This window comes from Chamaea fasciata, unplaced genomic scaffold (assembly GCF_029207755.1).
Source record: "Chamaea fasciata isolate MVZ Bird 193981 ecotype frontalis unplaced genomic scaffold, bChaFas1.0.hap1 SCAF_15, whole genome shotgun sequence".
NCBI lineage: Eukaryota > Metazoa > Chordata > Aves > Passeriformes > Sylviidae > Chamaea > Chamaea fasciata.
Genome location: NW_027094100.1, coordinates 14,007,582 through 14,035,182, shown reverse-complemented (window position 1 = coordinate 14,035,182; position 27,601 = coordinate 14,007,582). Strand labels below are relative to the sequence as shown.

The 27,601-nt window shown below is 45.7% G+C and overlaps 1 protein-coding gene across 2 annotated transcripts; it reads left to right on the top strand.

Moving 5' to 3' along the window:
- Window positions 1-595: 595 nt before the first annotated feature.
- CREBRF (CREB3 regulatory factor) lies at window positions 596-26,968 on the top strand. 2 transcript variants are annotated; one of them, XM_066197320.1, is made up of 9 exons: window positions 596-709; window positions 9,952-10,129; window positions 11,041-11,166; window positions 12,032-13,115; window positions 17,242-17,436; window positions 19,151-19,340; window positions 19,833-19,906; window positions 20,277-20,399; window positions 21,002-26,968. In XM_066197320.1, the coding sequence occupies exons 2-9, from the start codon at window positions 10,121-10,123 to the stop codon at window positions 21,115-21,117; spliced, it is 1,917 nt and encodes a 638-aa protein (XP_066053417.1). In that variant the 5' UTR covers window positions 596-709; window positions 9,952-10,120; the 3' UTR covers window positions 21,118-26,968. The 2 variants fall into 2 exon arrangements, with proteins under 2 accessions (XP_066053417.1, XP_066053418.1); XM_066197321.1 differs by lacking the exon at window positions 596-709 and adding an exon at window positions 9,165-9,237.
- Window positions 26,969-27,601: the final 633 nt, after the last annotated feature.

Here is a 27,601-nt window from a genome sequence, read left to right as displayed (position 1 = left end):
TATAGAAGTTTACTTTTCCTCTAGTGGAAATCATGAAAAGATTTTACTCCTGTGAAGGGCTGAATTACCAGAGGTGGGTGGCTGCTCCCTTGTTTCCACAATTAAATGTCTTGGACTCTCTGGGGCAAAACCAGAAGAAACGGGGTGAAATGCAGAAACTTCTTTAAAGAAAAAAAGACATTCTTTACAAATAGCAAGATAAGAACGGGTGGGTCTATTTTTTATTACGTTTATTAGTAAAAATTTCTCCGGTTGTGTCTGAAGCAGTCCAGGCCAGCCACCTGTCACTATGAAAGGTGGTAGCTGAAGACAGTAGGAAAAATACAGGTAAAAGATGGACGGATGAAGAAGGTAAGTGCGTGAGCGGGGCCACAGAGCTGTAGGACCGGGGTGGGGGAAACACAAGCCCGGTACGGCGACAGCAGCCGCGCCTCCGCCCCGCCGCGCTCTGCCCGCGGGCACCCGCCTCCCCGCCTTAAATACCCCCCGCGCGCCGCGCCGCCGTCACGTGACAGCGGCGACCCCTTGCCATTGGGTGGCGCAGCCCCCTTCCCCCCGCCCCCCGCGCGCTCCCGCCCCCTCGGGCCACGTGAGGGCCGAGTCACGCGATTTCCGGGAACCCGTCAGGAAGGGACATAAACAAACAAACCCGGGGCCGCATGGAGGGGCCGGGCCGGGGCGCGCCGGGCTGCGGCCCCCGCTGAGCAACGTGAGTCAGGGGCTCGGGGAGCCCGCGGGGCTGCGGGGGGCTGCGGGGCACCGAGGGGGCCGGGGGGCGGGGGGCCCGGGTGCTCCGGCGGGAGGAGGCGGTGTCCGCGGGCTGGGGGGCTGCAGGGAGGGAGGGAGAGCGGGACAGAGGTGTGTGCCCCGCTGCCGAGGGCGGCGGGACGGGGATGGAGCCGGCGGCCCCTCCGCTCCGCTCGTCCGCCGGGGGGGTGTGGCTGCCGGGGCCGCGGGAGAGCGGCGGAGCGCGGGGGGTGTCCGGTCCCGGAGCGGGGCGCTGGGGCCGGGGCCGCGCTGGGGGCCGTGACAGGGGGCTGCAGGCACGGGGCGCGGGCTGAGCGGAGAGTTGTCGGCGTTGTCCCCTCCAGCCTCCGCCCGGCAGGAGCGGCCCGTGCCTTTACAAGGAAAGCGAGTCTAGCAGCGAGCGGCGGGGAGACGAAAGCGCCGTCCTGCCGGGGGTGCCCGGCCGTTCTGGGTGTGCGGGCGGAGCGGCTGCCCGGGAAGGGAGAGAAAGGTTCGGCAGCTCCTGCACTTCTCTGCCTTTCGGGCTTGTAGTCGCCTCCTCCGTTTGCGACCTGTTTGAGTGCCCGGGACGGCCGGGGCTGACCCGTGGGCGTGCGGGGACTCTGTGCCCGGGCGTGTCGGTTCCCGACGGGCGGCTCCGCTCCGAGGGCTGTGGAGCAGAGGTGGCGGAGAGGGATCCCCGCTCCGTGAGTGCGGGGCAGGGCAGGACGGGACCGTCCCCTCTCCGGCGGGGCGTTTGTATAATGACAGAGCTCGGGGACGGCTGTTCGCTGCGAGCCGCGGCCCCGGGAAGGGGCTTCTCCCGGGCAGCTCGGGTGCGCTCCGGCTGCCCACAGCCGTGGCGGGGGTCTGCGGGCCGGGGCCGCCGCCGGCGGGGCACGGCTCCCGGGGCGGTGTGTGCGGCACGGCGGGCCCGGGGCCGGCCGGGCGGGGGCCCGGAGCGGCGGGGACGGCGCGGGGGTCGCGGGGCCGCGGCCGGGGCGGCCCGAGGGGGTTTGTTTACATGTCGCCTCACCCTAGCTTGAAAGGGCCGCTGGGCGGGTGAGCGGCGGGCGCGGCGGCCAATAGGAAGGCTCGCGGCGGAGCAGCCAGCCAATGAGGCGGCGCGGAGGGCGGGGCGGCGGCGGCCGGGGTAGGCTGCGCTGGGCGGCGGGGCGGCCATGTTGGCCGGAGGTGTGTTAGTGGGTCAGGGCCGGGCCGGGGGACGCCGGGGGGACACCGGGGGGACACGGGCACCGCGCGGGGCCGTGCCTGCCGGGGCCACCCGCCTTGCCTGTCCCTCCGCAGCGCTTTGCCTCAGGGGGGCTGTCCCGCCCGGGCGTCCCGACCGGCCCGGGGCGGTGCCCGCGCACAGGGGGTCCCGTTCCCCGCGCTGACGGGAGGACGGGGCGCGTTCCCGTCTGCTGCTCCTCGGCCGTCCCCGCGGATTTGGGTTATAAAACATCCGCGAGTTCCCCGGGCCGCCTCAGGAGCCGCCCGCGGGGCTCAGCGTGTCCCCGCACAGGTGTGGAACACCTCTCCGTGTCTGCTCTGAGCTCACGCAGGTTTCTAGCCGGGGACACCTTGATGTGACCGAGAACTCAAACCGAATCTTTATTATTTTGTCCCCACCCTGGGCGTTATTCCCCACGCGCGGCATCGCTGCCGTGCCTTCCCCGCATCCCTGCCAGCCCACGGCATTTCTCAGGGCATCGGCTGCCGGAGGGATCCGGTGTCCGCGATAATTCCGCTGTCACACTGGGTATAAAACACCCGGGGTTTGTTCAGCCTTCCCCGTGCAACAGGCTGGGCGGCTCGGAGCACTCGGCGCTGCCGGCTGAAATGTGCGAGTCTCACTTAAAGCGATCGTCGTCTTTCTGTTGCATCCACTCGAGGGGTGACCTGTGGAAGTCATGCTCTGCCTAACAGGCAGAGCAGAATGAGGTTCTCGGCTTGTCTTTTAAACGCTTCTCAATGTTCTAAGGAGGGTGTTTAAAAGGCCTCTAAGGTCGCTTCCGAGCATCCTTGTGGGGGAGGTTAATTATGATTATTATTAAATGTATTTTCATAGTAAAAATTACAGAGGGACAGATGCAGGTGCTGGAGAAATGTGGTCGATTTTTATTGCTGGCTGTTTAAACAAGAAGTCGGAATTTCTATGGAAAATAAATCATAGAATCTCAGGATGGTTTATATTGGAAGGGACTCAAAGATTATTTAATTTCAACCCCCTGCCATGGGCAGGGACACCCTCCACTATCCCAGGCTTCTCCAAGCCCCGTCCAGCTTGGCTTTTGACACTTCCAGGGGTCCAGGGGAAGCCAAAGCTTCTCTGGGTATGATAATTCTGCAAGAAACCCGTCCTGCTAAAACAACCTCGGAGAGATTCATTTTGAAATCTGTAGACCTCAAACATGTCCGTAGGCAGTAGCTCACCTGAGCCAAGAAGGAATTATCCTGTGTTTGATGGGAGTATTCCCTGATAATCTGCAGCAGAGCCATCAGGGCCCCGAGCATCCTCCCCAAGTGGTTTTTAAATAGTGAGAGAGGCAAACAGCCTTGAGAAGGACGGAGATTGAAGTCAGGAGTTAATTGGGAACAAACAGAAGCTTTTGTCCCATTAATAGACTGATAGTGTGGGACAAATAAAAGAACCCAGAGGTTTAAATTGCCGTGGCCTGCATGTCCATTCTCTGTGATTTGGGAATGTTTTGACTGGATGTTTTTAGCATCAAACCTTGATAAGGAGATTTGGCACTGCATAAGAAGTGCTTGAGAGTCAGCATCAGCATGAAAGTTAGACCAAAAGTTTCGTGAAAATTGTGAATTTAAGGTTTAAACCTTGCTGTAATGTTTTCCCTGATTTTTTTTTTTTTTTTAAATCCTTCTGGTTTTAAACTCTTAAGCCATGGGGGTTTTTTACTTTTTGGGCTATTTTGACTGATGCATTTTTCAAATTTGCTGCTGGCTTTGAAGTATTCCGTACAGACATCCTATTTCTAACAAGAGTATAGCAATTGTAATTTCACGGTGTGAAGAGTAGACCAGACTGTACCGTTCCCTTCATCACAAGACTTGTGTTGCTTTTGGTTTTTTTCCTGGAAACTACAGAATTTAGTTTTCTCTTAGTCTGAAAGACTAAGTCAGAAATAAAATATCGAAGCAGCCATCCTGTCAGGATGTAGAATATTGCTGGATTTTGGGAGCTGAATTGTTGTTTAGTTTTGCTTTTGTTTTTTGCCTTTGCTTTCATCCTGCTCTGCTTCAGGGGAAATCTAGAGCTTCAAAAAATTCAAATGTCGGTTTTACTACTAATTCTCGTGTGCAAACAACTCTCCTGACTCTGCAGTGTTACTTTAATAGAGGTTTATGTTATGAATATTTTAAATTTAACCATTTTTTAAAATTAAGTCTGTTAATATAGTTCTAATAAGTTTAACATGCTGCGCATCCCACTCTTAGCACTAAAATAAGAATAAAATCTCAGTCGTTGTTCCAGAACATACAGAAAAATGCTTCTAGTAGGAATGTATTAATCTGGGCGTTAGTTGTTACAAAATATGTCAATGCAGAATGTTTGTTAGTTTAAAAAGTAATCACTTTGTTTTGCTTCTGCCTCTTGCACGATGGTCAATATCAACGCAGGCTGGGATATAAACACAGGGTGGGAGTGCACAGATGGAGCAGCCCTGGGAGAAGGATCTGGGGGTGCTGCTGGCCAGGAGCTGGACCTGCCTCGGCCCCCAGGAGCCCCCCATGCCCTGGGCTGAGCCCCAGTGGGCAGCAGGAAAGGGGTTGGGGTTCTGCCCCAGCCCTGGGCCCAGCACAGGCAGGAGCTGGAGCTGCTGGAGAGAGCCCAGAGGAGGCTCCAGGATGAGCAGAGGATGGAGCAGCTCTGCTGGGAGAGCTGGGATTGTTCACCTGGAGAGAAGCAGCTTTGGGGTGACACAGTCGTGTCTGAAGGGAACCTACAGGACAGATGGAGAGAGACAATTTACAGGTGACAGGACAAGGGGGAATGGGTTCACACTGACAGAGCAGGGTGAGATGAGATATTAAGGAGAAATCCTTCCCTGTGAGGGTGGGCAGGCCCTGGCACAGGGTGCCCAGAGAAGCTGTGGCTGCCCCTGGATCCCTGGCAGTGCCCAAGGTCAGGCTGGACAGGGCTTGGAGCCACTTGGGGTAGTGGAAGGTGTCCATGCCCTGAACAAGATGACCTTTCAGCTCCCTTCCAGACCAAACCATTGTGTGACTCTGATTCCATCAGGTTCTGGGATCTGCCTGTTTGCTGTCACAACTGGAGCACCCCCAGGGCTGGGAATTGCCGTTAGCATGGGGAGTCCATGAGTTCTGTGTTCTCCTGGGGGTCATGGGCTCTGCTGCCTGAGGTGTCTGTGTGTGATTGCAGAGCAGAGCTTCTCTCTAGAGGTGTCACTTCCAGGTCTTCAGGTCTGTCTGCTGTGGGCAAGCAGGATTGGAAAAATAACGTTGAAGGGGGAAGGGATGGTCAGTGGAGGAACCGGAACAGAGAGTGGAGTAAGAGTTTCCCTCTCCTGAAGGGAAGGGGCCTAGAAGAAGTGAAACAGTCTGTGTATCTTTAGTTCTTTTAAGTGGCAGTGCTCCATCAGACTCAGGGTCTGGGTGTTCAAAGCAGGTGGTGTTTTCTCTCCAGGACAGAAAAAGCAAAGAGCATAATGCCTTAGATGCTTGTGCTGGCATTTTAATAGAAATCCTTCACCAACAATCCTTCATCAACAAGAGGGACTTGGCTGCTTTTGTGAGTCCAGAAATGAGACTGTGGTGGGTGGAAATACAGGAAGATGTTTTAAAAGAGTGTCTTTGCTCACTGCAATGAAATAATAATAATAGTATTAATAAACTTAGTGTCTTTGTGATGGGGAAGAAAAGTAGAAGATTTTAAGTCTGGATAATCATTGAAGAATCACATAGAAAAAAAAAAGGAACATTATTCAGAAAGAAAAGTAAGAAACATACACATTCATTGAGATTGGAAAAGTTCTCCAAAGCCATTGAGTCCAACCTGTGAGTAATTCCCATGTTCTCAACCAGATCGGAGCCCCGAGTGCCACGTCCAGATGTTCCAGATGGTCCCTGGGCACCTCCAGGGATGGACTCCAGCCCGGGCAGTCTGCACATTCTCAGCTTGAGCACTGCCCTGAGCAGAGGGTGTTCTACAGAAAACAAGTTGGCACAAACCGTGGAAGGAAAAAATGTTTTCAAGAGACTTGCAGGAGAACTTCTTGCTTCTCCAACTTCAGTATTTCATAAAATGTCCAGATACAGCAAGCACTGCATGGTACAGAATGGTTCTTTCCAAGCACATGGTGTAGTTTTTGTGCTTTCTCTGAAATTCAGAGTTGGCCGTGAATGTTTCAGCCTTGAGCTTTTAGGTTTAGTACTGGCAGCCTCTCGTGAGCTATTTTTTTTTATACCTGCATCAAAATTGGGACTTTGACAAGCTGTGCTGTGTGATGCAGTCACCATCATGAAAGTGTAATTGTTCCTGTAATGCACTTACAGCAGGCATTTAGCTGCTGGGATAATAAGCACTGTGCAGCCAACAAAACAGCACAGCCACGCTCCATGTGCCTTTCCAGTGGCACAAAACACACAGCTGAGCTGGGCCAGAAATAGCAACTTTCCTTCCAGCCACGGTACAAATGATTCACGCAGGTGACCAAGAAAGACTTCCAGAGGTGCTAAGCTAAAAGCTGAATTTTGGGGTTTTTCTCTTCTAGGGGCTTCTTTGGAGGTGCTGTGTTGTGGCAGGAGGGTGTTTTAGTGGCCCAAGAGGCAGCACGTGCAACAGGAGCTGCACTGTGTGTCCAAAATGCTGCATATTTGGGGTTTAGCTCCTGCTGTGGGCTGGGTTAGAGCAATAATCCCAGGTAATGCACCTGCTGCTCCCCTGTGTGTAATTCAGTCTTCCTGGGCATCTTGGAACAACTGTTGTTCTTCAGAAGGTAAATATTAAATACAGGGGATCATTTTTAATTAGGATTTGTCATTAGATTAATTAGGTGTTAACTCCACAGAACAGGCTTTGGTTCCCTGTTGATGACTGATGGGATTTTAACCAATGTACATGTGCATGCCTCCATCAGTAGCCCAAATTCTTAAATGTTAGATGGACATAGCTGTTCCCAAGGTCACAGAATCATGGAATGGTTTGGGTTGGACAGGACCTTAAAGATTATTTCATTTTAACTCCCTGCCATATGCAGGGACACCTTCCACTATCCCAGGTTGTTCCAAGCCCCATCCAACCCAGCCTGGAATACTTTCAGGGATGGGGCAGCCACAGCTGCTCTGGGCAAGCTGTACCAGTACCTACCCACCCTCCCAGGAAGGAATTCCTTCCCAATATCCCATCTAACCCCACTCTCTGTCAGTTTGAAGCCATTCCTGGTGTCCCGTCACTCCATCCCTTGTCCAGCGTCCCTCTCCATGTGTGTTGGAGCTCCCCTCAGGTGTCCAGCCGCCAGTGAGGCAAGGAGGCTCCTCACAGGAGCAGAGCTGGGCACTGCTGTGACTCCAGACCTGCAAACACAGAACCAGCTCCGGGCCTGGCTCCTTAATCACCTTAATCTGATTTCCCTGCAGGCTGTTGCCAGAGGAGCCGGCACCGGGCTCTGTGTTCCACCTGTGTCTCTGCATTTGGGACGGGCTGATGGAAGGCATTAATGGAAATTGTCCTGAAGTAGAAATTCCTGCTATATTTATCTTCAGTAGTTCTTAGTGCTGCTGTACTTGAGCTCTGCCACAGCTCTTTCAGTTCATTCAGAGCTGCATTCATTATAGATAACACAACAGCTGGACTATTCTTTTCTAACTCAGTCTTGGGCTGGAAGTGGCAGTAATGATAAATTCTGTAAAAATGGGACTTTAACTGCAGTCTACAAATTACTTTCCTTCACAGAGAGTTCTGATGTTACACCTGTGTTTCCATAGGTGCCATTGACTTGTGCCATACATCTTTACTTACCAGTTCATGAAGAAACACTGGTAGTTAAGTATAAACAGCAGGAGGCTTTTAACGATGACCTTGATCTTTCTGGGAAATTTGGAAAGCAGTTGGAAGTAAGGCTGCTTTGTTGGGAGCATGAAGGATATCTGGATTGTGCAGCTCCCTGAGGCAATGTTTTTCTTTTCATGGCCTCGCTGTGTTTTCCCCCTCCACAGAGCTACTAAGAAAAATCCTACGTTGTGGAATAGTTGACTAGACCCTACTGAGACTCAAGTCACATTTAAATACTAATATTATAAAATGTCAAGAATAAAATATAAAGAGAATTATGGGGATAATCGGGTTAGCTGATAACACTGCTTTGACCTGAGAGGACACGGCATTCTTAAATAGTGCAAGAAGTTTATCACTCCGGTCTTGGAGATGGTAAAAGTATTTTGAGCCTTTAATGTTTGTTTTGAGGATTTGGAAGTGATCCAAGAGCTGGCACCTGGGACTGTTGGTTGGTTGTTACGGAAATCAGTGTCAGCAGAGATGAAGTTTCACCTCCCTTTGCCGGCTGTGTGTGGAACGCCTTGGGGCCCGTGTTCTAACAAAAAACACAACAAAGAATAAGCAGTGGAGAAGCAGCAAATGTTTCCTTTCTTTCCCTTTTGTATCATGGAGAACTCTGGCAGCCTTCTTGTGAAAGCAGTCTGGTGGTGATGCCTGAGTATTAACCTGATGTGCTGGTGAAAAAGGCATCGATCTGCATGGAAAGAAAGGGTTCGGGTATTTAGGATCATAACCTTGCCTCTCTCTCTGTGTCTGAGAACATCCCGTGTTTGTTTTAAAGAGCAGCTCCTTTCTCCCAGGCCAGGTGAGGCTGAGAAGTGACCCAGTCACTCCTGCCATGTCCCCACCCGGGAAGGACCAGTCCTGCTGTGCTGTGGCCTTTGCTGGGTGAAGGGACACGGGGCTTGCTGAGGCACAAACTTCACTATTAATGTCGCTTTTAAACGAGTGAAGGGTTCCCTGGAGGGTTTGGAGCAGAAAGGAGCTTTTCTCACAAGGAACTGGCTCGTTCACCACAGGGCCCTGTGAGGAATGGCCACTCTGGCAGGGGCAGCAAGGGTTCAACGGAGAACTCCTGGGTAACTGGACCTGTAACTGTTGTCCTTTATATTCCAGCTGCTCTTTGCAAAGCAGCCTGTTTTGATAAGTAAAGACTTCTTTGCATGGTGTCTGTTTTTACCACAGTCTGATGGTCCATATGCTAAAGAGGACAAACTAGCTGAGATACCATCTGAAAGTGGGAATAATCACGGGGATGCTGTCATGTGCTGCTGGGGGAGGGTTCTGAGCTGTGGGAGAACACTTCGAGTTTACTATTTGTTTTTCAAAAGAGGAGAATAAACACAGCCTGAGCAGATTGCACCAAAGTCTGACTTCGGAGCAGTGCTGAGTGAGGGTTTTCCTTTCACTGTTCAAAATGCTGGATTAAGCCCAGAAGAGTCAGTAGACAAACATCTGAAGTAGAGCAGGTCTGTAGAAACTCCTAAACTGGTAAAACTACCAGTAGGTAAATTGGTCCAATTTCAACATATACCTTATTGGATTAATAGAGAAGATATTTTAGTAGACAGCTGTGAATTTGGCAGGTTTTAATTTGTTCTCTTGGGGAAATCTGTCTCTTCCACTCTGCTGCTGGATGGTTTCTGTGATCCTCTACCACTAGATGTTGCTGTGTGAGTGATTGATGTAATCTTATCTGATGCTGGATGGATTCATCCCTGAAGAAAAAGAGGAGATACCACTGAAACAGCATTTCTGCCTGTTCTGAAATTTGTATTTTGAGACTTTTGCCTGAGACATTTTTAGAGTTTATTGGCTCTGTTACATTAGTCATAAAGGTTGTTTCTCTCTTGGATACCCAGCAGTGTGCTGATTATTGTTCCCAATTTGGCAAGGTTTTCTCTTCAGGTGTGTCTGTAGCGCTGCTGGTCTCAGCAGAGAGGAAAAAAGGCAACAAAATATAACTTGGCCAAAAAAATGTTTTTGCAGCAACTCTGTTCTGTAGCATCTGTGGCTTTTCATTCAATGAAAGATGGCAGAGGAAGAAAATTTCTATACGTTCCAGCATGAGGAAAAATCAATTTTCAGGGGAAATTCTTGCCTTTGGCTGTTTTTTAAGCTTTCACCTTGTTGGTGAAGGATTACTCACCTCCTTGGGGGTTTGCTGTGTTTATTCTGCACAGAAGTCGACAAATAGAAAAGCTCCATCAGGGTGAACTGAAGTTATCCTAAGGAAAAATTTCATTGCATGGATAGTGTAAACTCCCTGAGACTGAAGTAAAGCTGGAAAGGAATCTACAAGTGAATAAAACAAGAAGTTTGGAATTGGATTTGGGGAATCTGGGCTTGGAAATGCCTCAGGTAAGTCTGCTAGGATTTTATTCGCTTCTGTAAATAATCCTGCCTCTGTTTAAGAACAAATTTGACCAGCCCTAGGAAGGGAGATGTGTAAGAGATTGAAGGATGTATATTTTGTAGGGTCCCTGTAGTGTCTGTGGCGGAAGCTGTGGTGCTGCTCTCGGTCCTGTGTTTGTTCAGGCTTCAGCCTGGTTGTGTCTTGGTGAGGGAGGATGCCTGGAGAGCAGAACAGCCTTTTATTACTGCAGTGATTCACACTCAGCACACTGAATGACTTTCAGCAGCACAGTGTTTCTCCCTTCCCAACCCTCAGGGTGAGAGTGTCTAGAAGAGAAATTGAGGTCTGGAATTAAATGCAGCAGAAGGCCATGCTGCCCATTCCCTGCATGCCCAGTCATCCTGCATAATGCTTTTTTTTTTTTGCCAAATTTCACTTCGTTCTTGAGAGAGAGGTAACAATCTTGATTTAGTTGTCAAAAATTTTGCTTTCTCTACGATTTCATGTGGAAGTTTTATGAGTTCTAATGGCTCTGAACACAGTCAACACTGCTTTAGTACAAAATGATTTGTATTTGAGGGACTCCCAGATCTTGCCAGGACTGGCCCTCATCCTCTACAAATGCCAACATATCCCCAAACTTGGCAAGCATAAGACTTTCAAACCAACAGGGAAGAAGGAAGGAGCAGTGAATGCTCTTGCAGCTCTGTGGTGGATAGAAATGTGTCCTCTGATTGCTCCTGCATGTTGTCAGCTGCTCTTGAGGCATTCTCTGTTTCTGGGGAATGATGTGCTTATCTGTGATGGTAAAAAACCTCTGGAGACTAGGAGGAAATGGTGATCCTCTTTCTGTTTGTTGAAGGTGGAAATGTACCTTTTTATATCACGTTTGAGATGTGTGTCCATTGTGTTGTAGCCCAGTGTGAGTGGAATGGACCCTCCTTTTGGGGATGCCTTTCGGAGCCACCTGTTTTCAGAGCAGACTCTGATGAGCACGGATCTCCTGGCCAGCAGCTCGGATCCAGACTTCATGTATGAACTGGTAGGTCACCTGTGTGTGCCCAGAATTTCACCTCCTTCACTGACATCAGCTCCTGTAGGAATAAAAGGGTGTTGGTTCAAGAATGCTGGGAAATTACTCATTATTGCTGGTTGCTGATTAGAGAAGGGCTGGACTGCTTGTCCAGCAAATGTGATGCTCCCTCAGCAGGCACTTCTTCAAACTGGCCTTTGGGACAGGCTCAAATCCACCTTCCACTGTCCCAGGGTGCTCCAAGCCCTGTCCAGGCTGACCTTGGGATCCAGGGGCAGCCACAGCTTCTCTGGGCACCCTGTGCCAGGGCATCCTCACCCTCACAGGGAAGGATTTCCCCCTGCTATGTTCTACTTCACCCAAGCTGTGAATCCAGGGGAAGGAAATTCAAAGTTGACTCACAGGCTACTTATATGAGCATTTCCTTTTTGTCCCTGCATCAAAGGAGAAAGGTCACTAATGGTCATTAATTGGTCGTGCTAGAATGAGGTTTTCCAGGAACTGGTAAACTCAAACATATTCTGTTAAGCAGACAGCAAAGATTGACCTGGATTGTAGAGATGCCTGTGATGTCTTTCATATTTTAAATACATGGATATTGGTACTGGTTTAGTTCCTGATGAGCAGATGGATTTGCAGTAGCAGGAAAATACAGTGTTATAGCAAGAGCAGTGGCTTCAAAAAGAGCTGTTGCTGAAGCACAGGAGCTGAACTTCATTCTGACCTTCAAAAGAAGCTTTTAGCTGAAAGTTGAGGTCTCTTCCTAGGTCACCACTCTCTCATACTTCACTGGAATTGAGCTCTCTTTACCAGATTAAGTAGAGGAAATAGATTATTTTTGGTATTAACTTTTAACTTATCTTCTTGTGCCCAGGACAGAGAAATGGACTATCAGCAAAGCTCCAGGGACAACTTGCTTTTGATGGAGGACTGCAAAGACCTTGAGAACTTGGAGTCTTTTACGGACATCCTGGACAAAGAAGCTGCTTTCACCTCCAAGTGGGAGCAGTGGGATACCTACTGTGAAGACCTAACTAAGTACACTAAATTAACCAGCTGTGACATCTGGGGAACAAAAGAGGTGGATTACCTGGGCCTCGATGACTTTTCAAGCCCATACCAGGACGAAGAGGTCATAAGCAAAACACCCACACTGGCTCAGCTGAACAGCGAGGACTCCCAGCCTGTCTCAGATTCGCTCTATTACCCTGATTTGCTCTTTAGTGTAAAACAAAACCCTTTAAATTCTTTGTTGCCTGGCAAAAAACTGGCCAGCAGAGCAGCGGCGCCGGTCTGCTCCTCCAAGAACGTGCAGGCGGAGGCGGCGCTGTCGGACTGTGCCCAGAAGGCCAGCAAGGCTGGCAGCCAGCCTGCTTCCAGCACGCAGATCATGGCCAAGACCAACGTGTACCCCAGTGAAAAGGTGAACATTCACGTGGAATGTAAAGACTATGTGAAAAAGGCAAAGGTAAAGATCAACCCCTTGCCGCAGAGCAGGCCGGTGCTGAGCCAGGCGCACGCTGACGCGGCCAAGGAGAACACCTGCTACTGTGGGGCCGTGGCAAAGAGACAGGAGAGAAAAGGACTGGAGTCCCCCCATGGTCACAGTACAACCCCTGGTTTGCCTTTTAAAGAGACTCAAGAGCTGCTCCTCAGCCCTCCCCAGGAGAGCCCGGGGCTGGCCGTGGGGGAGAGCAGCCTCTCCGCCAGCACGTCCGTGTCAGACTCCTCGCAGAAGAAAGAAGAGCACAATTATTCTCTTTTTGTAACAGACACTTTGGGTGAGCAGTCAGTCAAAGCAGAGCCCGAGGAGGAGGAGGAGGAGGAGGATGACATTGAAGATGAGGACCACGATGAAGGGTTTGGCAGTGAGCACGAGCTGTCTGAAAACGATGATGAGGAAGAAGATTACGAGGACGATAAGGACGACGACATCAGCGATACCTTTTCAGAGCCAGGTACCAGCATTGGTGGGCTTTGGTAACGTGGAGGTTGATGGATTTGTCCTCTGAGAGGGAAGGAAAGCTTTGGAACTCCTGCTAGTTACAGATGAGCAGCCCTGATCTTAAGTTGTGAACTCTCCTCCCACATTTTCTAAGCGCTTTGCAAAATGCAATTATTCAAAGTATACGAGGTCTCTGTTACCCTGTTTGGTGAACAACTACACAAACTGTGGTTGTGCAACTAAAATAATAATAGAGAACACAGGAAGCCCAGCTGTAGCCTGAGGTTAGAGCAGCTGCCTTCAAGTGTGGCCTTCTTTTTTTTTTTTTTTTTTTTTTTTTTTTTTTTTTTTGTAGCTCTCTGGTAGTGCAGAGCTTTCTAGCACTTCTTTGAGCTATGAATTTATCCAGAGTTGGATCTGTCAGGATGAAATCACATCCTGAATGAAATGATTTCATAATTACTGAAGTCCTACTTTCAGGTACAGTTTTTCCACAGAATCCAAAGAATGACTGAAAGGAATAGAATCATTTCTAGGTGGTTTTCAGCAGTAACACTTAGTGAGGCTTCAGAGGATACTGAATTCCTCTCTCCTGCCTGTAGAAATGGAGTTCTAACAGCAGGAGTAAGAACTAACCTTCACCTAGAAGGCAACAAAACAGTAACACTGTATAAAAATAAAATCTGCAGAAAAAGCCACAGGATTGTAACCAAGTATTAATTTCATTTCAGAAACTATTACAATATTCACATCCTATAAATGCCCTGTGGTAGAGTATAAGAATTAAAGTATTCAGACATTTGGCAATATGTAACTTTGAGGGGATAAAGCAGCTGAAATTTTTCCTTGTTGAGAACAGCAGCTTCCCTAAAGCTTGTCAGTGTTTGTCATGATGAACTCTCAGATGAAATTATTTTCTAATTAGATTTCCTGCGTTGGCATTAAGCTCGTTAAGCATTCTGCCCTTTATGCTACTTTCACATGCACACAACACATTTCTGTTAACATTTTGAAGCCTCTTCCTCCCTTCTGGAGTGAACTCCCTCTTCTTTCTGGGGCCCTGAGCAGCTGTTCCAGCTCTGCAGCCCATGGGGGATGTGTTGCACGGGGATCCGTGAAAAAGAGAGGTTGTGTTAAATGCTGTGGGTGGAATTGATTAACTTAATTATTTTACTGACCAACAATCCACATCCTGCAGCAGTAACTGAGGATCTGGACTTATCCAAGCTTGCCAAACCCTGCCATGAATGAAGGCTAAAACCATCCACCTCAAATGTGGTGATATGAAAAATTTTATCATTCATTTTGTCTGTTATAGAAAACAACATCTCCAGGTATTCTAATTATGTTGCCCTTGTACTTTGTGTTGCTGTTTTACCTCTTAAGGTAAATACCATGGGTAAAGTATCTAAAAATAGGCACAACACAGGAAAATTAAACCTTCCACAGCTCTGAAAGCAAAATCAATTGGTATTTTGAGTGAGGATGTAATTTACTGAAAGGACAAAAATCTACTAGTTATTGCTGGCCCTCTAATGTTTTTTTTTAATACGTAATTTGCTTTTGGTTATTCTTCACATATGCTTTTAGAGTGAATGAAATGCTTTCTTCAAGTGCTATCTGAGAAAATATTTAGATATAGTGAAGGAGAAATAGCTAAAAATGTGACTGGCTCTCAGGCAAGTCTGGACAACAGCGTTTTTATTATCACCATGACACAGATTTGGCAATTTTGGTCCCCTGCAAAGGTAGTTTATTATGGGAATTACCAGCCCAGGCCTTTTCTAGCATTTAGACGTGGTGGTTTTGCTATTGCTGAGCATATTTTTCCTATCTCGTTTAGTAGAAAGACTTTTAAATGACTGTTCCTGCCATCAAGTAGTCAGGAGATTCCAGAAATGGGAAATGCAGCAGTTTATTCAGTTGTCAGTAGCAGTGGAGAAGAAAAGAATGAAAAGGTGCTCACAGAGACACAGAGATTGTTTTAAGGAGCTGCATTAGATCAGCCTGAGCACCTGGACCATCAGCTGGGGGAAAAGCACTGGAAATGATTTGCCAGAAGCCTCTGAGGTGAAGTGGTGAGGAGGAGGAGTTCTCTGGGTTTGTTTCAGTGGGGCTATTTTTGGGTCTCACCTGGTGAGATGCAGAAGTCACGTGCACACACTGTTCTCTGTTCTGCTTCATTTAACCCTGGTGAATTTAAGCCCCAAACCACAGGGAGGAAGGTGAAGAAAGCCTTTGAGGAGGGGTTTGTGAAGGGCTTCAGAGTTAAATACAAGAACCCTTTCAGATTGCTTAGAAGCCTGCCCTGCTGTGTGATCTTTGCTGAGGGGAGGAATAAATACAGTGCAGAGCAGCTGAACAAGTCTGTGTTTTAGGTTAGGACACTGCACTGGGTTCTTTTATGTAACTTTATAATGGTGGCAGGTCAGTGTTGGGCTTGCAAGGCAGGATGTTTTAAGTCAATGTAATTGAAGTTGCTAACTTAATTACAGCTTGAATAAGCAAACAGGAAGTCCTGATTTTAACCTTGTTGTACATTTGTACACTTCAGCTCTTACAGAGATTTGTTTTCATTGGGTGGATTAATTCTGTGTTATCATGAAGATGGGCTCAATTTATATATTGCTGTATAATGAGTAGCTTTTTTTTAGGTGAAAAGTCAGTGGGCTTTTTGAGTGTATTGTGGTGCATGTGTCAAACAGCATTTGAGTAAAATGGAGCTACAGTTACAAATATTTATGGTATTTGAAACTGTATTTAATGTAAATCATCAATAATTTTGGCTATGCAACACAAATGTTTTATAAAGCATGTTTCATTGTTTGGTTTGCCTTTATAATCCTGCCTTTCCAATAAACCAGAGAATCCAAGTAAATGAGTAAATTGATGAAGTGATGAGGAGCAGAACTTGAGGATGGATTTCATCCTTCTGCATACCTGACTTCTGTTCGTGCTTTGGGTTATGACGTGAGAGTCAGACCAAAGCAAGAGAATTTGTTTTTCCTCTCGCAACTGGTTGTTCAAGTGCAAACAGACTAATTGAATGGAGTGTTTTAAAAAGAAGAAAGTGTTCTTTGTGCTGGTGGAAGATGAAGCAGAGCTGAAGCATATGGGGTCAAGGCTTGCTAAGCCTGCAGTCCGTGCATGGGTGGCTTCTCCTTTAGCTCCATCAGAGTGTGTGATGTTTGGAAATGCTCCTCTTTTAAGTAAATATAAACTATTATTTAGTATTTTAGCACAAAAGGCCATGCGGTGGTTTGAGATTTTTTTTTTAATCTTAGCATAGCTTATCTTTATTTTCTAAAGCATATCTGGGGTTTGAAAACCTGTGGTTTGTGTTTACATAGTCGTGGTAAAATATTTCTGTGATGTGGACAGTGGCATTACAATTTCCATGTCCTTGATGAGCAGCTCATGATGTCAAGTGCATAATAATTGACCTCTAAAATATTGTACAGCTTTGCTGAGGATCATTTCTTCTCATCCCACTGAAGAGGAGGAAGAGGTCGAACAGTGGGTCCAGATCCCATCAGCTTAGCTGTTCCTTTGGTCACTGTCCTGATAACAGAGTCCCCTTCTCCAGCCTAGGAGGGATCAGTGCTTGGATTTATTCCCTGCAGGTCTTTGGACTCAAGGAGCAGCAGGAGTTGGACTCGATCCTGTGGGCCTCTTCCAACTCTGAGTGTTCTGTAATTTAATAATCTTTTCTTTATTGTCTTTTGCTAATCCATCTTTGTTATCTGCTTCTCTTTCCATGCTTTTTGTCAAATGTGGAGGTGAGTTAGGATTGTGTTCCTGCCAGTTCATGGAGAAAATTGTCAGGATGGGAGAACACGGTCCAACGTCTGCTGTCTGTACTTGGCACTGCTGGGATTGTGGGGGGCTGCAGCTTAGGGGGTCACAGAACACAAAGGGACTTTAAATGCATAAATAATTTTGGTTTTTTCCAACTAATGAAGCCCCATCAGGTTTAAGGCAACTACCCAGGAGCAGCTGATGCTGGAAACCAAATCTGTTAGATAATGCAAAACAGATCTGTCTGTGGTTTTGCCCTTAACTTGAATCCCCAGTCCGCTGCTAAAGGCCTACAAACAATTCTGTCACCAGCATATAAACAACCCCTTGCATCCTTTTAGGGTATGAAAACGATTCTGTGGAGGATTTGAAAGAAATGACTGCAATATCCTCTCGGAAAAGAGGCAAGAGGAGATACTTCTGGGAGTACAGCGAGCAGCTGACACCGGCCCAGCAGGAGAGGATGCTGAGGCCGTCCGAGTGGAACCGCGACACCCTGCCCAGCAACATGTACCAGAAAAATGGGCTCCATCACGGTAAGAATTCCTCATCCTGCTCACAAATGGCTGTCTGCTCCTTGGGACACCGTCAGCAGCCACGTTCCCCTCCTTGCCAGTGCTGAGAAGTTGTGTTTTGGCCGTGAAAAGTCGAGCACTGTGAGTCTGTTACTCAGTTAGCAGGGCTCTGCAGTGCCCAGGGGAGCTGAACACACAGTAGGGACTTTCAGTGTGGTTTCTTGCAGAGGAGTGTGGATGAATTGAGAATTGTGGCTTCCAAGGGCTCTCAGTGGAAGCCCCGAGAGTTCAAAGCTTTCTCAGTGTGATACTGTAAATATTGGATGGGTGGCTTGAGTGATGTTTGCTGCTCGTGGCTGTTCCTGTCAGAGCTGCCTGTGTTAGCAGGAGGCTGGGAGGGCTCTGGGCTGCCAACTTCAGGGGGACTGTGGTATGAGCTGAGGACAAGCACTGAGGCACAACTGTCTCTCTCTGCTCCTCCCTCCTTGTTTTCCCCCTGTGAATGCAGCACAGTGAAGCAGTTACTCCTCTGGGAATAAACTATTTCCTTCTAAGATGCCCTCTTAGAAACTTAAACCAGTTGCTCTAATAACTGTGATTTATTCCCAGTGAGCAATTACTGCACCACAAACATGATTAACATCACCCAAAACAAGCCACTCTTAGGGGTATTTTTGTTTTCTTGTCACAGGACCTCTTTTAGGCTGCTCCATTTGCTTTTGGCTTTGAAGGAGCAAATTAAACCAACTTCCCTGGTCGTAAGGTTAATGTTCCCTTAGAATTGAAAATTACTGCTTTTAAAAAGGCAATTGGCTTTCTCTTAAATCAAAAGATGTTTTTTTTGTTGTTCTTACCTGTAGATTTATTCAGGGAAGAAAGCTTTTTTTTTTTTTTTCTTTTTTCCTTTAAATCTCCTTAGTTTTTAAAGGCTTTATCCTGTAGGGAAATATCAGTACCTAAAGTCCCAATCACTGCTCTTTCTCACGATGGACCTCTGAGCAACCTGGTCTAGTGGAAGGTGTCCCTGCCCATGGCAAGGGGGAGAAAAAGCTGAGTTAAAGGTCCCATCCAACCTAAACCATTCTGTGATTCCATTATTTTAGATCTGTCATCCAACACCAAATAACCAAACATGCTCTTGAGGACTCAAACCCACCAGCCACTTGGACACTTGACCTTTAAGTCAAGTGCAAAACCAGGACTTCAAGAGCTTCAAATGCATATAATAAAAGGGGTTAACTGGCCTTTATGTGGATCATTTCATCTCAGCATCACTGAAGATGGTTTCAGCACCAGGCCTCAGCACTCTTTCTTAGCACAGAACTTTAGCAATAAGACTATTTAGGCATTTATTCCACTGGAGTGTGCAGGAGGATATTTTGGCTGAATAGGAGTTAACAAGTCTACAGCTGCAGCAAAACAACGGGGTTTGAACTTGTGACATACATTTTTCAGCAGAGTTGTGTGTATGCTCTCTGTCACATCCAGTGGCCTGGCCAGCAGTATTTGCTCTTATCTGATCTGGATAGAATATGAATTGTACAAAGCTCTTTGTCTGGAAATGCTCTTTCTATTGTGAGAGGCCACAGGGATCACCTGATTCCGGCCCATTCTCCTGCAATGAACAAAGGAACTTCAACTGCACCCAAAAAATGCCTATCTTAGAGTATTTTCTCACAGGGTTGTGTGCACATTATGTCACTTCCCTACCCATTTTTCTGCGTGTTTAAAACAGGAAAATATGCAGCAAAGAAGTCACGGAGGACTGATGTAGAAGACCTGACTCCCAACCCCAGAAAACTCCTGCAGATTGGTAACGAGCTGAGGAAGCTGAATAAGGTGATCAGTGACCTGACACCGGTCAGTGAACTCCCCTTAACTGCCAGACCCAGGTCCAGGAAAGAAAAGAACAAGTTGGCTTCCAGGTATGCATTGGGTAAAGCTGCAGGGATGAGACAATTTGGATTGCTGCAAGTGAATGATAAAGATCTGAATGATTTTTGCCTAAAGAAATTCTGCTTCACGTGGCAGCTCCTCCAATGGGAATTGCAGCTTATCAAATGGGAATTACCAGTTTATCAAATGGAAATTACCAGTTTATCAAACATAAATTACCAGTTTATCAAAAAGCAGGGCAGCTGGCACCTTGGGAGCTGTGGTTTGCCTGTTTCCTAGATATATGGATGTATTTCCACTGGAATTGGCTTCCTCAGCTGTGGGACAGACAGCTGGGACAGTGGCAAATTCCACAAGTGTCAAATGAGAGCAAATGCAGGCAGCAGAGTGTTTTCAGTGGAGGTGAGGATGGATGAGTTTGTGCATCTCAGCTCTGGGAAGGTTGGTTGATGAGTTCATGTGGCTCTTACCGCTCTGGAATTTCTGGTAGTGTTCTAATTTTTCCCCTCTTCTTGCCATAGGGCTTGTAGACTAAAAAAGAAAGCCCAGTATGAAGCCAATAAAGTAAAACTCTGGGGTCTCAACACGGAATATGGTAAATACAACTCTTCACATCTTAATTTTTCTTTTGTTTGGGCAAGTCTGTGTTTTACACCGTGATGTAGCCTGGCTTACAGAGGAAAGAGTTGGTACAAACCCAGCAATTCTGTTGGTACAAAACCAACCCATTGAATAAAGGGGATGTAAATTGGGTTACCTGCAATGTTGAGCTACTTTGCAGATGTAAATTATGCAAATGTATGCATGTGCTGTCAATATTATTGAAGATATTGGTAATATTGGATGTAAACTATTACATTGAATTTTGCAGTGAGTGTGGTTTGACACAGAATGCTGTGTGTGGATAACTGTGAATCCCTTCCAGGGGAATGTGATGTAAGGCAATCCTTTCTTTTCCTTTGCAGATAATTTACTCTTTGTCATCAACTCCATTAAACAAGAAATAGTTAATCGGGTGCAGGTACCTAAAGATGACAGAGGAATCAACATGGAACAAAAGCTGAACATACTTATTAAAGACACTCTTGGTAAGCAGAGAACTTTGTGCATTTACCTGGATATGAAGATACTGAATCATAAATTCCTTGAGTTGGAAGGAACCCCAAAGCACATCCCATTCTACCAGAGACTCCTTCCATTATCCCAGGTGGCTCAGAGCTCCATCCAGCCTGGCCTTGGGATCCCTCGCTGCCAGGGATCCAGGAGCAGCCACAGCTTCTCTGGATCCTGTGCCAGGGCCTCCCCACCCTCACAGGGTGCAGTTCCCTCCCAGTATCCCATCTAAACCTGCTCTCTGGCAGTGTGAACCCATTCCCCCTTGTCCTGTCCCTCCATCCCTTGTAAAAAGTCTCTCTCCATCCTGTTGTCTTACTCAGGCACTGGAAGGGCACAGTGAGGTCACCCCAAAGTTTCTCCTCTCCAGGCTGAACAATCCCAGCTCTCCCAGCAGAGCTGCTCCATCCCTCTGATCTCACTACATTCGATCACAAACCGTTTCTGGAACAGAGGAAAGAATAAACCCTTTCCTAATTCCACTTGTCCCAACCAAAGTGTCCCCTGGCTTTGTGTCACCCGTAGGAATGTGCCATGAGCAGTGACCTGAGAGCAGGTTCTCTCCCCTCCCTTCCAGGACTCCCTGTAGCTGGACAGACGTCGGAGTTTGTGAACCAGGTCCTGGAGAAGACAGCAGAGGGAGACCCCACGGGCGGCCTGGTGGGGCTGAGGATACCCATGGCCAAGGTGTAGGACAGGGCTGGAGCTGCTCCTGCCTCAGGTTCCACCCCTGCCGTCCGGTTCCTCGTTGTAAATGGCATTCTGCTCTGCATGTCAGCTTAGCATCCTGTCAACACTCACCTCTAGGTTCCATTGGTTTCCAGTAACAGCCTAGGAAAACAAATCACGGCGTGGTAGAAAATGCCCCCGAGCATTTTTGGACCATAAACCAGATAGTTTCAAAGCTGCTTAAAGCTCAAGGGCAGAAATGAGAGTTCTCTTTCAAATGATCTAGGACCAGAATATATCACTTTTGTTTTAGAAGCAAAAACGTGGGTTTGCTAGTGAAAATTTTTAGCATTTGCAAGACATTGTGACGGGTTTATGGTCCAAGTGAAGTAAGAGGAAGCATTTTTTTTGGTGAAGCTGTCAATGTAGGGAGTTTTTTGTTCTTTTTTTTATTATTTTTAAATAATTGTATTTCCTTTTCTTGTTCTTAAAAAAAAAAGTAAGCTTTCTTTGCAACCATTAACCTGTACATAGCACACGCAGCATTAGGGCTAGTGTGCCATATAAGACTTTAATTTTCTGAGCTTAATAGAATATTTAAATGTCTGTGCAAGCAAGAGAAAAAAAAAAGTATATTCTTTGTGCCTTGTATTTTGTGGGGAGAGCTATCAGTATAAGCTGGTAAAGTTTTGTATGAAGAAAAACCCTGAGGGGCAAAACCGAGCTGTATAGACGGTGAGATTTTAGGTTTTAATGTATTTGTTCCAGCTCTTAAAAAAATTTTTGAATGTATATAGGAATATGTTGAAAATGTAGATATATGCCACAGAGTCTATGTATTGTATAAAAGATGGCTCTAGAAAACTCAATTTCGGTACTTTGGCCGGAAGAAAACAAATACTTGCACATTAATGCGATTGTTTATTTTTGTACCAAAGACAAATGCAACTGATATGGCGAACTGCCAGTCTAAGTAAAGTTTTGCACAGCTTATATGATACTGTACTGAATGTAAAAACAAAAGAAAAAAAGAAAAAAAATTAAAGGTCAGGGTTAGGGATCTTACTGAACTGTGAATTTTTTTGTTTGGGTCCAATTATCTACAGAAGGAGCATTCATACATAACAATATTATTTTGCTGTTCTTGTAGTTCGCTTCCATGGTAGATAAGTTGGTGGCCGTCTTGGAGTCTTTAAATCTTTTTTCTCTGCACTTACTGTAGGAGATTTTAATATATTTGGATTTTAGTAAGCTATTGGTAAAATAGTTTTCGACTTTGAGAATTTAAAAAAAAAAGTATTTAGCTTGTTGTAGTATACTTCCACCAAACAACCAAAATAAAATTATTTTTATTGTAACGTGTATATATGTAAAGAGGAAAACAAAAGAGCTACAAATATCTAATTCCTTAGTTGCCACTTTTCCAGTTGATGTATTATTATGCATGTGATGTTTCCAAGGATCAACACAGGCTTCAAACGAAACAACAACAAAAAAAATTTATAGACTTTTATATTTTTGTACAGGTATTTCGAAACTAGCTTCTTCAGACTTATATGTGACTTATTCTTGTTAATTCAGTAGTTTCTATGATTGAGGAATATTAACACAAAGTTCTTATTTGCTCTTCTGCTAATAAGAGTTGGCTTTGTAGTCAGTGTTAACGTACAGATTAAAAGCTTTAGCCTTTGATGAGAAAGTCCTTTATCTCAAGGCAAGATCATTCTCTGGTTTCATGGACCCCCCCCCCCCCCACTCCTTTTCCTCCCTGTTCTTTCTCTCCCTATTTAAAGATGACAAAACACTGTTTACTGAAAATAGAAATACCAAATATTTTCAAATGTAGCTGCTGAAAAAAAAAAATGCAAAAGTCCATGAAGGCTTTCTCCCCACTCCCTTTGGGGAATTTCTCCACTTCGTTTCTAGTTTGTCTGAGTTTGTTTGTACTGTGATTCCTTTTTGTTTATAAGTAGATTATTTTTATATCCAAGCTTGTACTCTAAGAGAAAAAAGCCTGAATCGGTAACAGTGCAGGAAGAGTGGCCGGTGAGAGTGGCGGCCCTGCCACGCTCACAGCTTCCTTTGAACCTAAATATTTTGGAAGACTCAAAAGGGAGGAGGAGGAGGCCAAAATACCACTACTGAGCTGTACAGAAAGTCTTTCCTACAAGAGACTGAACAAATAGCCAGGGCAATTTAGGCAAAACTTTGTAAATCCACTTAAAGGCTTGCAAAATCTGAGTGGAATGTTGGTATTTTTCCTTTGAGGCGTTGGTGTTGTTGTTGTTTGGGTGAGGTGAGAGTTGGCTGCTGCTTTCCACGGTGGGTCTGGTGTGTTCTTGTTCTTGTGGAGCTGCCCAGGGCCCCAAAAACCCCGACAGAGAATGTGTCCTGTGAGGTGCAGGCCGTGCCTGAGCAGGGCTGGCACACGGAGCTTGGCTGCGTGCTCCATCCAACCGCTGCAGGCAGGGCAGCACCTCTGAACATTGAGAGAGAGCAGTTTGAAATCAGGTAAAAACTTCTGTGACAAATTCAACTGACAAGGTATTTAAAAGCCCCCCCCCCCCCCCCCTTTTTTTTTTTATTTTTACTGCCTGGAAATCTTGGGCAGCACTCAACTTTATAGCTTTTTATTTTTGTCTGAAAACCAGACTATGATTTTGGTCTCGCATTTCAAAGTAGACTTTGAATCTTTAGTGAGTCCCATACCCTCGCATTTCAGTGTTTCCTATGTATTATTTTAAGTTAAAGCTTTGAAATAGTTGAGCTTTTTAATGTTGACACTTTATTTTGTAACTATTTATATGTATGTATATCTTAGAAAAGCACTTTGTTTAAAAAAAAAAAAGAGGAAAAGAGAAAAAAAAAAAAAGAAACTGCGTTTTATATGATTCCTGCCACTTGCTGCTAACTCTGGGCTGGTCAGAATGCTGCAGCGATACTTGAGATAAATAAAACCTGGCAGTAAAATGTAGAGTAAAGATAAGACCTTTTGCTGGTTTAACTTTATCATAAAGGTGACATAGGCAAGCTGTGCAGCTTTACATTTTAACCAGGGGACTCTGTGGCATTTAAACCGTCTAGAAATGGTTGTACTTTAATGCCAGTAACAATCTGCTTCCTCTAGTGTCATTAAAATATATACATTTAGTGTATACTTATCACAAACAAAAATCTTATAAGGGTATAAAAACCAACAAATGTACATGTTCTGTTTTTTGGCAATTGTGGCATGCGTTTTGGGGTGATCTTTAGAGAAGACCATTTTCTAAAGATTTTCAGTGTTCATACATAGTATGTGGATCTTAACAAAGTCCTGGGTTGTTTTTTTTTTTGTTTGTTTTTGAGTGTAGGCATCGTGAATATTCACTTTTAATCCTATATCCAAAAACAATGATCTATTTTTTTTTGATTTAATACAACCAGAAGCTCTTCCTTTTTCTGATACACTGGATTCTCTAGGATTTGTTTCCATATTAAAAGCATGCTTGTCATAACTGCTCTTGTCGAGATCTCGTCAGTCTGAACGTAGGTGCCACACTTGGAATCGATGGGCTGCTTGTTCTGCTGTACCATGTATGACCCTCGTCCTTCCCCCCTCCCCTCATGACAGATGATGATGTGGCTTTATATTGTGCCTTACTTGTACATCTAGAACTAAATGTTTTTCCATTCCCTCTGAACTCGTCAAAGCTTCTGAGGTGGCGTCAGAGCTGATTGCAGCGTGCTGGAGCGAGTGCGGATAGGGCTGATTTCAGTTCCTCTCAGTTGTCCTTTTGTATTTCTATGGGAGACCAGTTTTTTGAATGGCCTTGCAAAACGTGGGGGTGCTCCTGAAGGGTGTTTTTAAACCCAAAACCCCTTTTGCTAACGCTTCCTTTTATGGTTTATTGAACACATTTACTGATGCTTGGTGAGTACTTTTTGGTTTTTGGGATGAGAGAGACTTACTACTAAAGCTATGTTTACGTGTGGATGGGCTGGATTTTCTTATCATACCAGTTGAAATCATTGTGATTTAATAAAGTTGCATTGCTGTAAAGCTGATGTGAGAGTCAGGCTCAGCTGTGTTCAGTTCCTAATTTATAGATTGAATATTTTCCATATTAAGAGGGCCAGGGAAAAGTTGGGATTTTTTAAAAAAAGCAAACAAAACAACCAACCTAAAATGGATGAAGCGTCTTTTGACTAACTTAAAAGCAAACAGACACTTTGGAAATACAGAGGCGTCGTTTGAAATTTATTTTTAAAAGACACCCTCCCCCCAAATATTTGTCTAATATTTGCCTTCATTAATGAAACAGCTTATTCACAACTATAATGACTGGATGTGCTTTTCCATAAATCATTTAAACATAGCTTTTTAATTATTAATATTATTATTATTATTATTATTATTTAAAGCTGTAAAAGGTTTTATCAGGAGAATTTCCAAGGGTTGTATCCAAGCTGCCTCCAGCAGAAATAGCAAATGCAGTTCTGTTCCTCAAACGTGCTTGCTCGTCTTCCTGAAATTCTGCTGAGGCACAACCCAGTTCTGGACCGTGAATGTCAGGATCTGTATTTGGCCTTGAGACCTGAGTTTCAAGAGTGCATCTAAGCATGATTTGATTTTCTTTTGGAGTTGGAGGCTTCAGTTGGAATCACCTAGTGGAGTGTGCTGCTAGATGTGGTCTTGGCTTGTTGACACAGCCTTGCACACAGCTGAGGTTTATTTTGTTTACCCCAGGGATCGTGTGAAGTACATTTCAAACAGTTGCTGCCTCAGTGACTGATCCTTCTTGTAACTGTATTAAGGGCATTAGTCTGTTGAGAAAACACCACTCTTGAATATCTCCCAATGTAAATTGGGATTCTTCAATGTCATTAATCAAAGATGGCACTTTCAGGCTGTATCTTCTTTGCAGCAAACAACAAATCTCTGTCTTTCTACAACTTGCATTTCACAATATGCCATGTTTTCCCTCCAGTGCTTCTAAAAGGTGTCTTTGCACTCTGAATATAATCCTCAGCCTCGTAGACATCCATGAACTTCCACAGGAGCAAATACTGACTGCATTTGTTGTCTTTCTGATGAGCTGTGGAGCTAAAAGTGGAACCAGAGCTCTTTTAAGCCACGCTTGCATTTTTCTGTTTCCCCACAAAAAGAAATAAAACTCCAAACTTTATGGCTTACGTAGTTGTTCAGAGTTTTTCTGGAGTTTAAACTATTTTGTAGTTGACTTTAAAAGTCAAATTTGAGTGACTTAACTAGCTCCTGTAAGCAAAACTTCTGGATTGGGTTTGATATTGGAAAAAGCACATCCCACCCTATCAAAATCTTCTGATTAGGAAACAGAACCTGATAAGAAAACTTAATCTCTCTTAAAATGATGGGTATTCATACGTTCTGATTGGAATCATCTATCTTCCTGGAATATTGTATATCCAAGGAAAACATTGCTCAGTATTTGTCGTTGGGTGAACTCTTAAGGCTGATGGCACATGCAGATGCAAAAAAAAGAAAAATAAAAGGCATTTTAAACAAAACATGGCATCCTGTTCCGCCTATGCTTGGGGTCATGATTGTAATGCTGTCCTTGATATTCTATAATCAACTTCCAACTGGAGCTCAGAAAAACTTACTGAGAGTCTTGTCTCTGTTAGAAAATAAATTTACCTTGTTCAAAGCATGATCTGTTAAGAGTTGCAATGTTAAATGTTGGTTAATAGTTGTGCAGCTTTATTTTTTTGAAAAGAGGCACAATTAAACTATTGACTTTGTTTACTCTGTCACCCTTGATCCCTAGCACTTCTATTCAGATACAAATTCATCAATGTATGCAACATCCTTTGTAATTTAAAATAAAAATTGTGGAGGAAATATTGTCTCGAATCATTGTGTGCGTGTGGAATGATAGTGAATGGCATCTGCTGCCTTGAGGTGAGTCTCCAGAATCCTGGTATTTCCAGGAACTTTCCTTTGGAAGGGATGGCAGCTAGGTAAGGAAATATCTGAGTTTTTTTCCTTCTTCATGCTCAGAGCTGCCTCGCACTGCTGGGTCGGTGTGGGACCATCTGGAGAACCTGGATTAGTGCCTGGAGAAGCTGGCTGCCTGCAGGTGCTGTGGAAATGTCCTGTCCTGTCTCCTGTCTCCAGCTCCTTTGTCCAAAGGGTCTGAGGGCAGCAGGGACAGGACACGGCACCGGGGGGAGATTGTGGGGAAAGCAAACCGCACTGCCCTGCTGCTCATTTTGGGGGTACAGAAGCGACCTTGTGTTCCCCCACCCTGCTCGTGACCCGTGTCAGCCTGGCCTGTGCAGAATTCCAAGGAGGCTCCTGGATCTAAACCTGGAACTTCTCCAGGGGAACCTGGTGGCTCTGCACAACTCCCTGCCAGGAGGGGACAGCCGGGGGGTCGGGCTCTGCTCCCAGGGAACAGGGACAGGAGGAGAGGGAACGGCCTCAGGCCGGGCCAGGGGAGGCTCAGGGTGGACAGCAGCAGGAATTTCCCCATGGAAAGGGTGC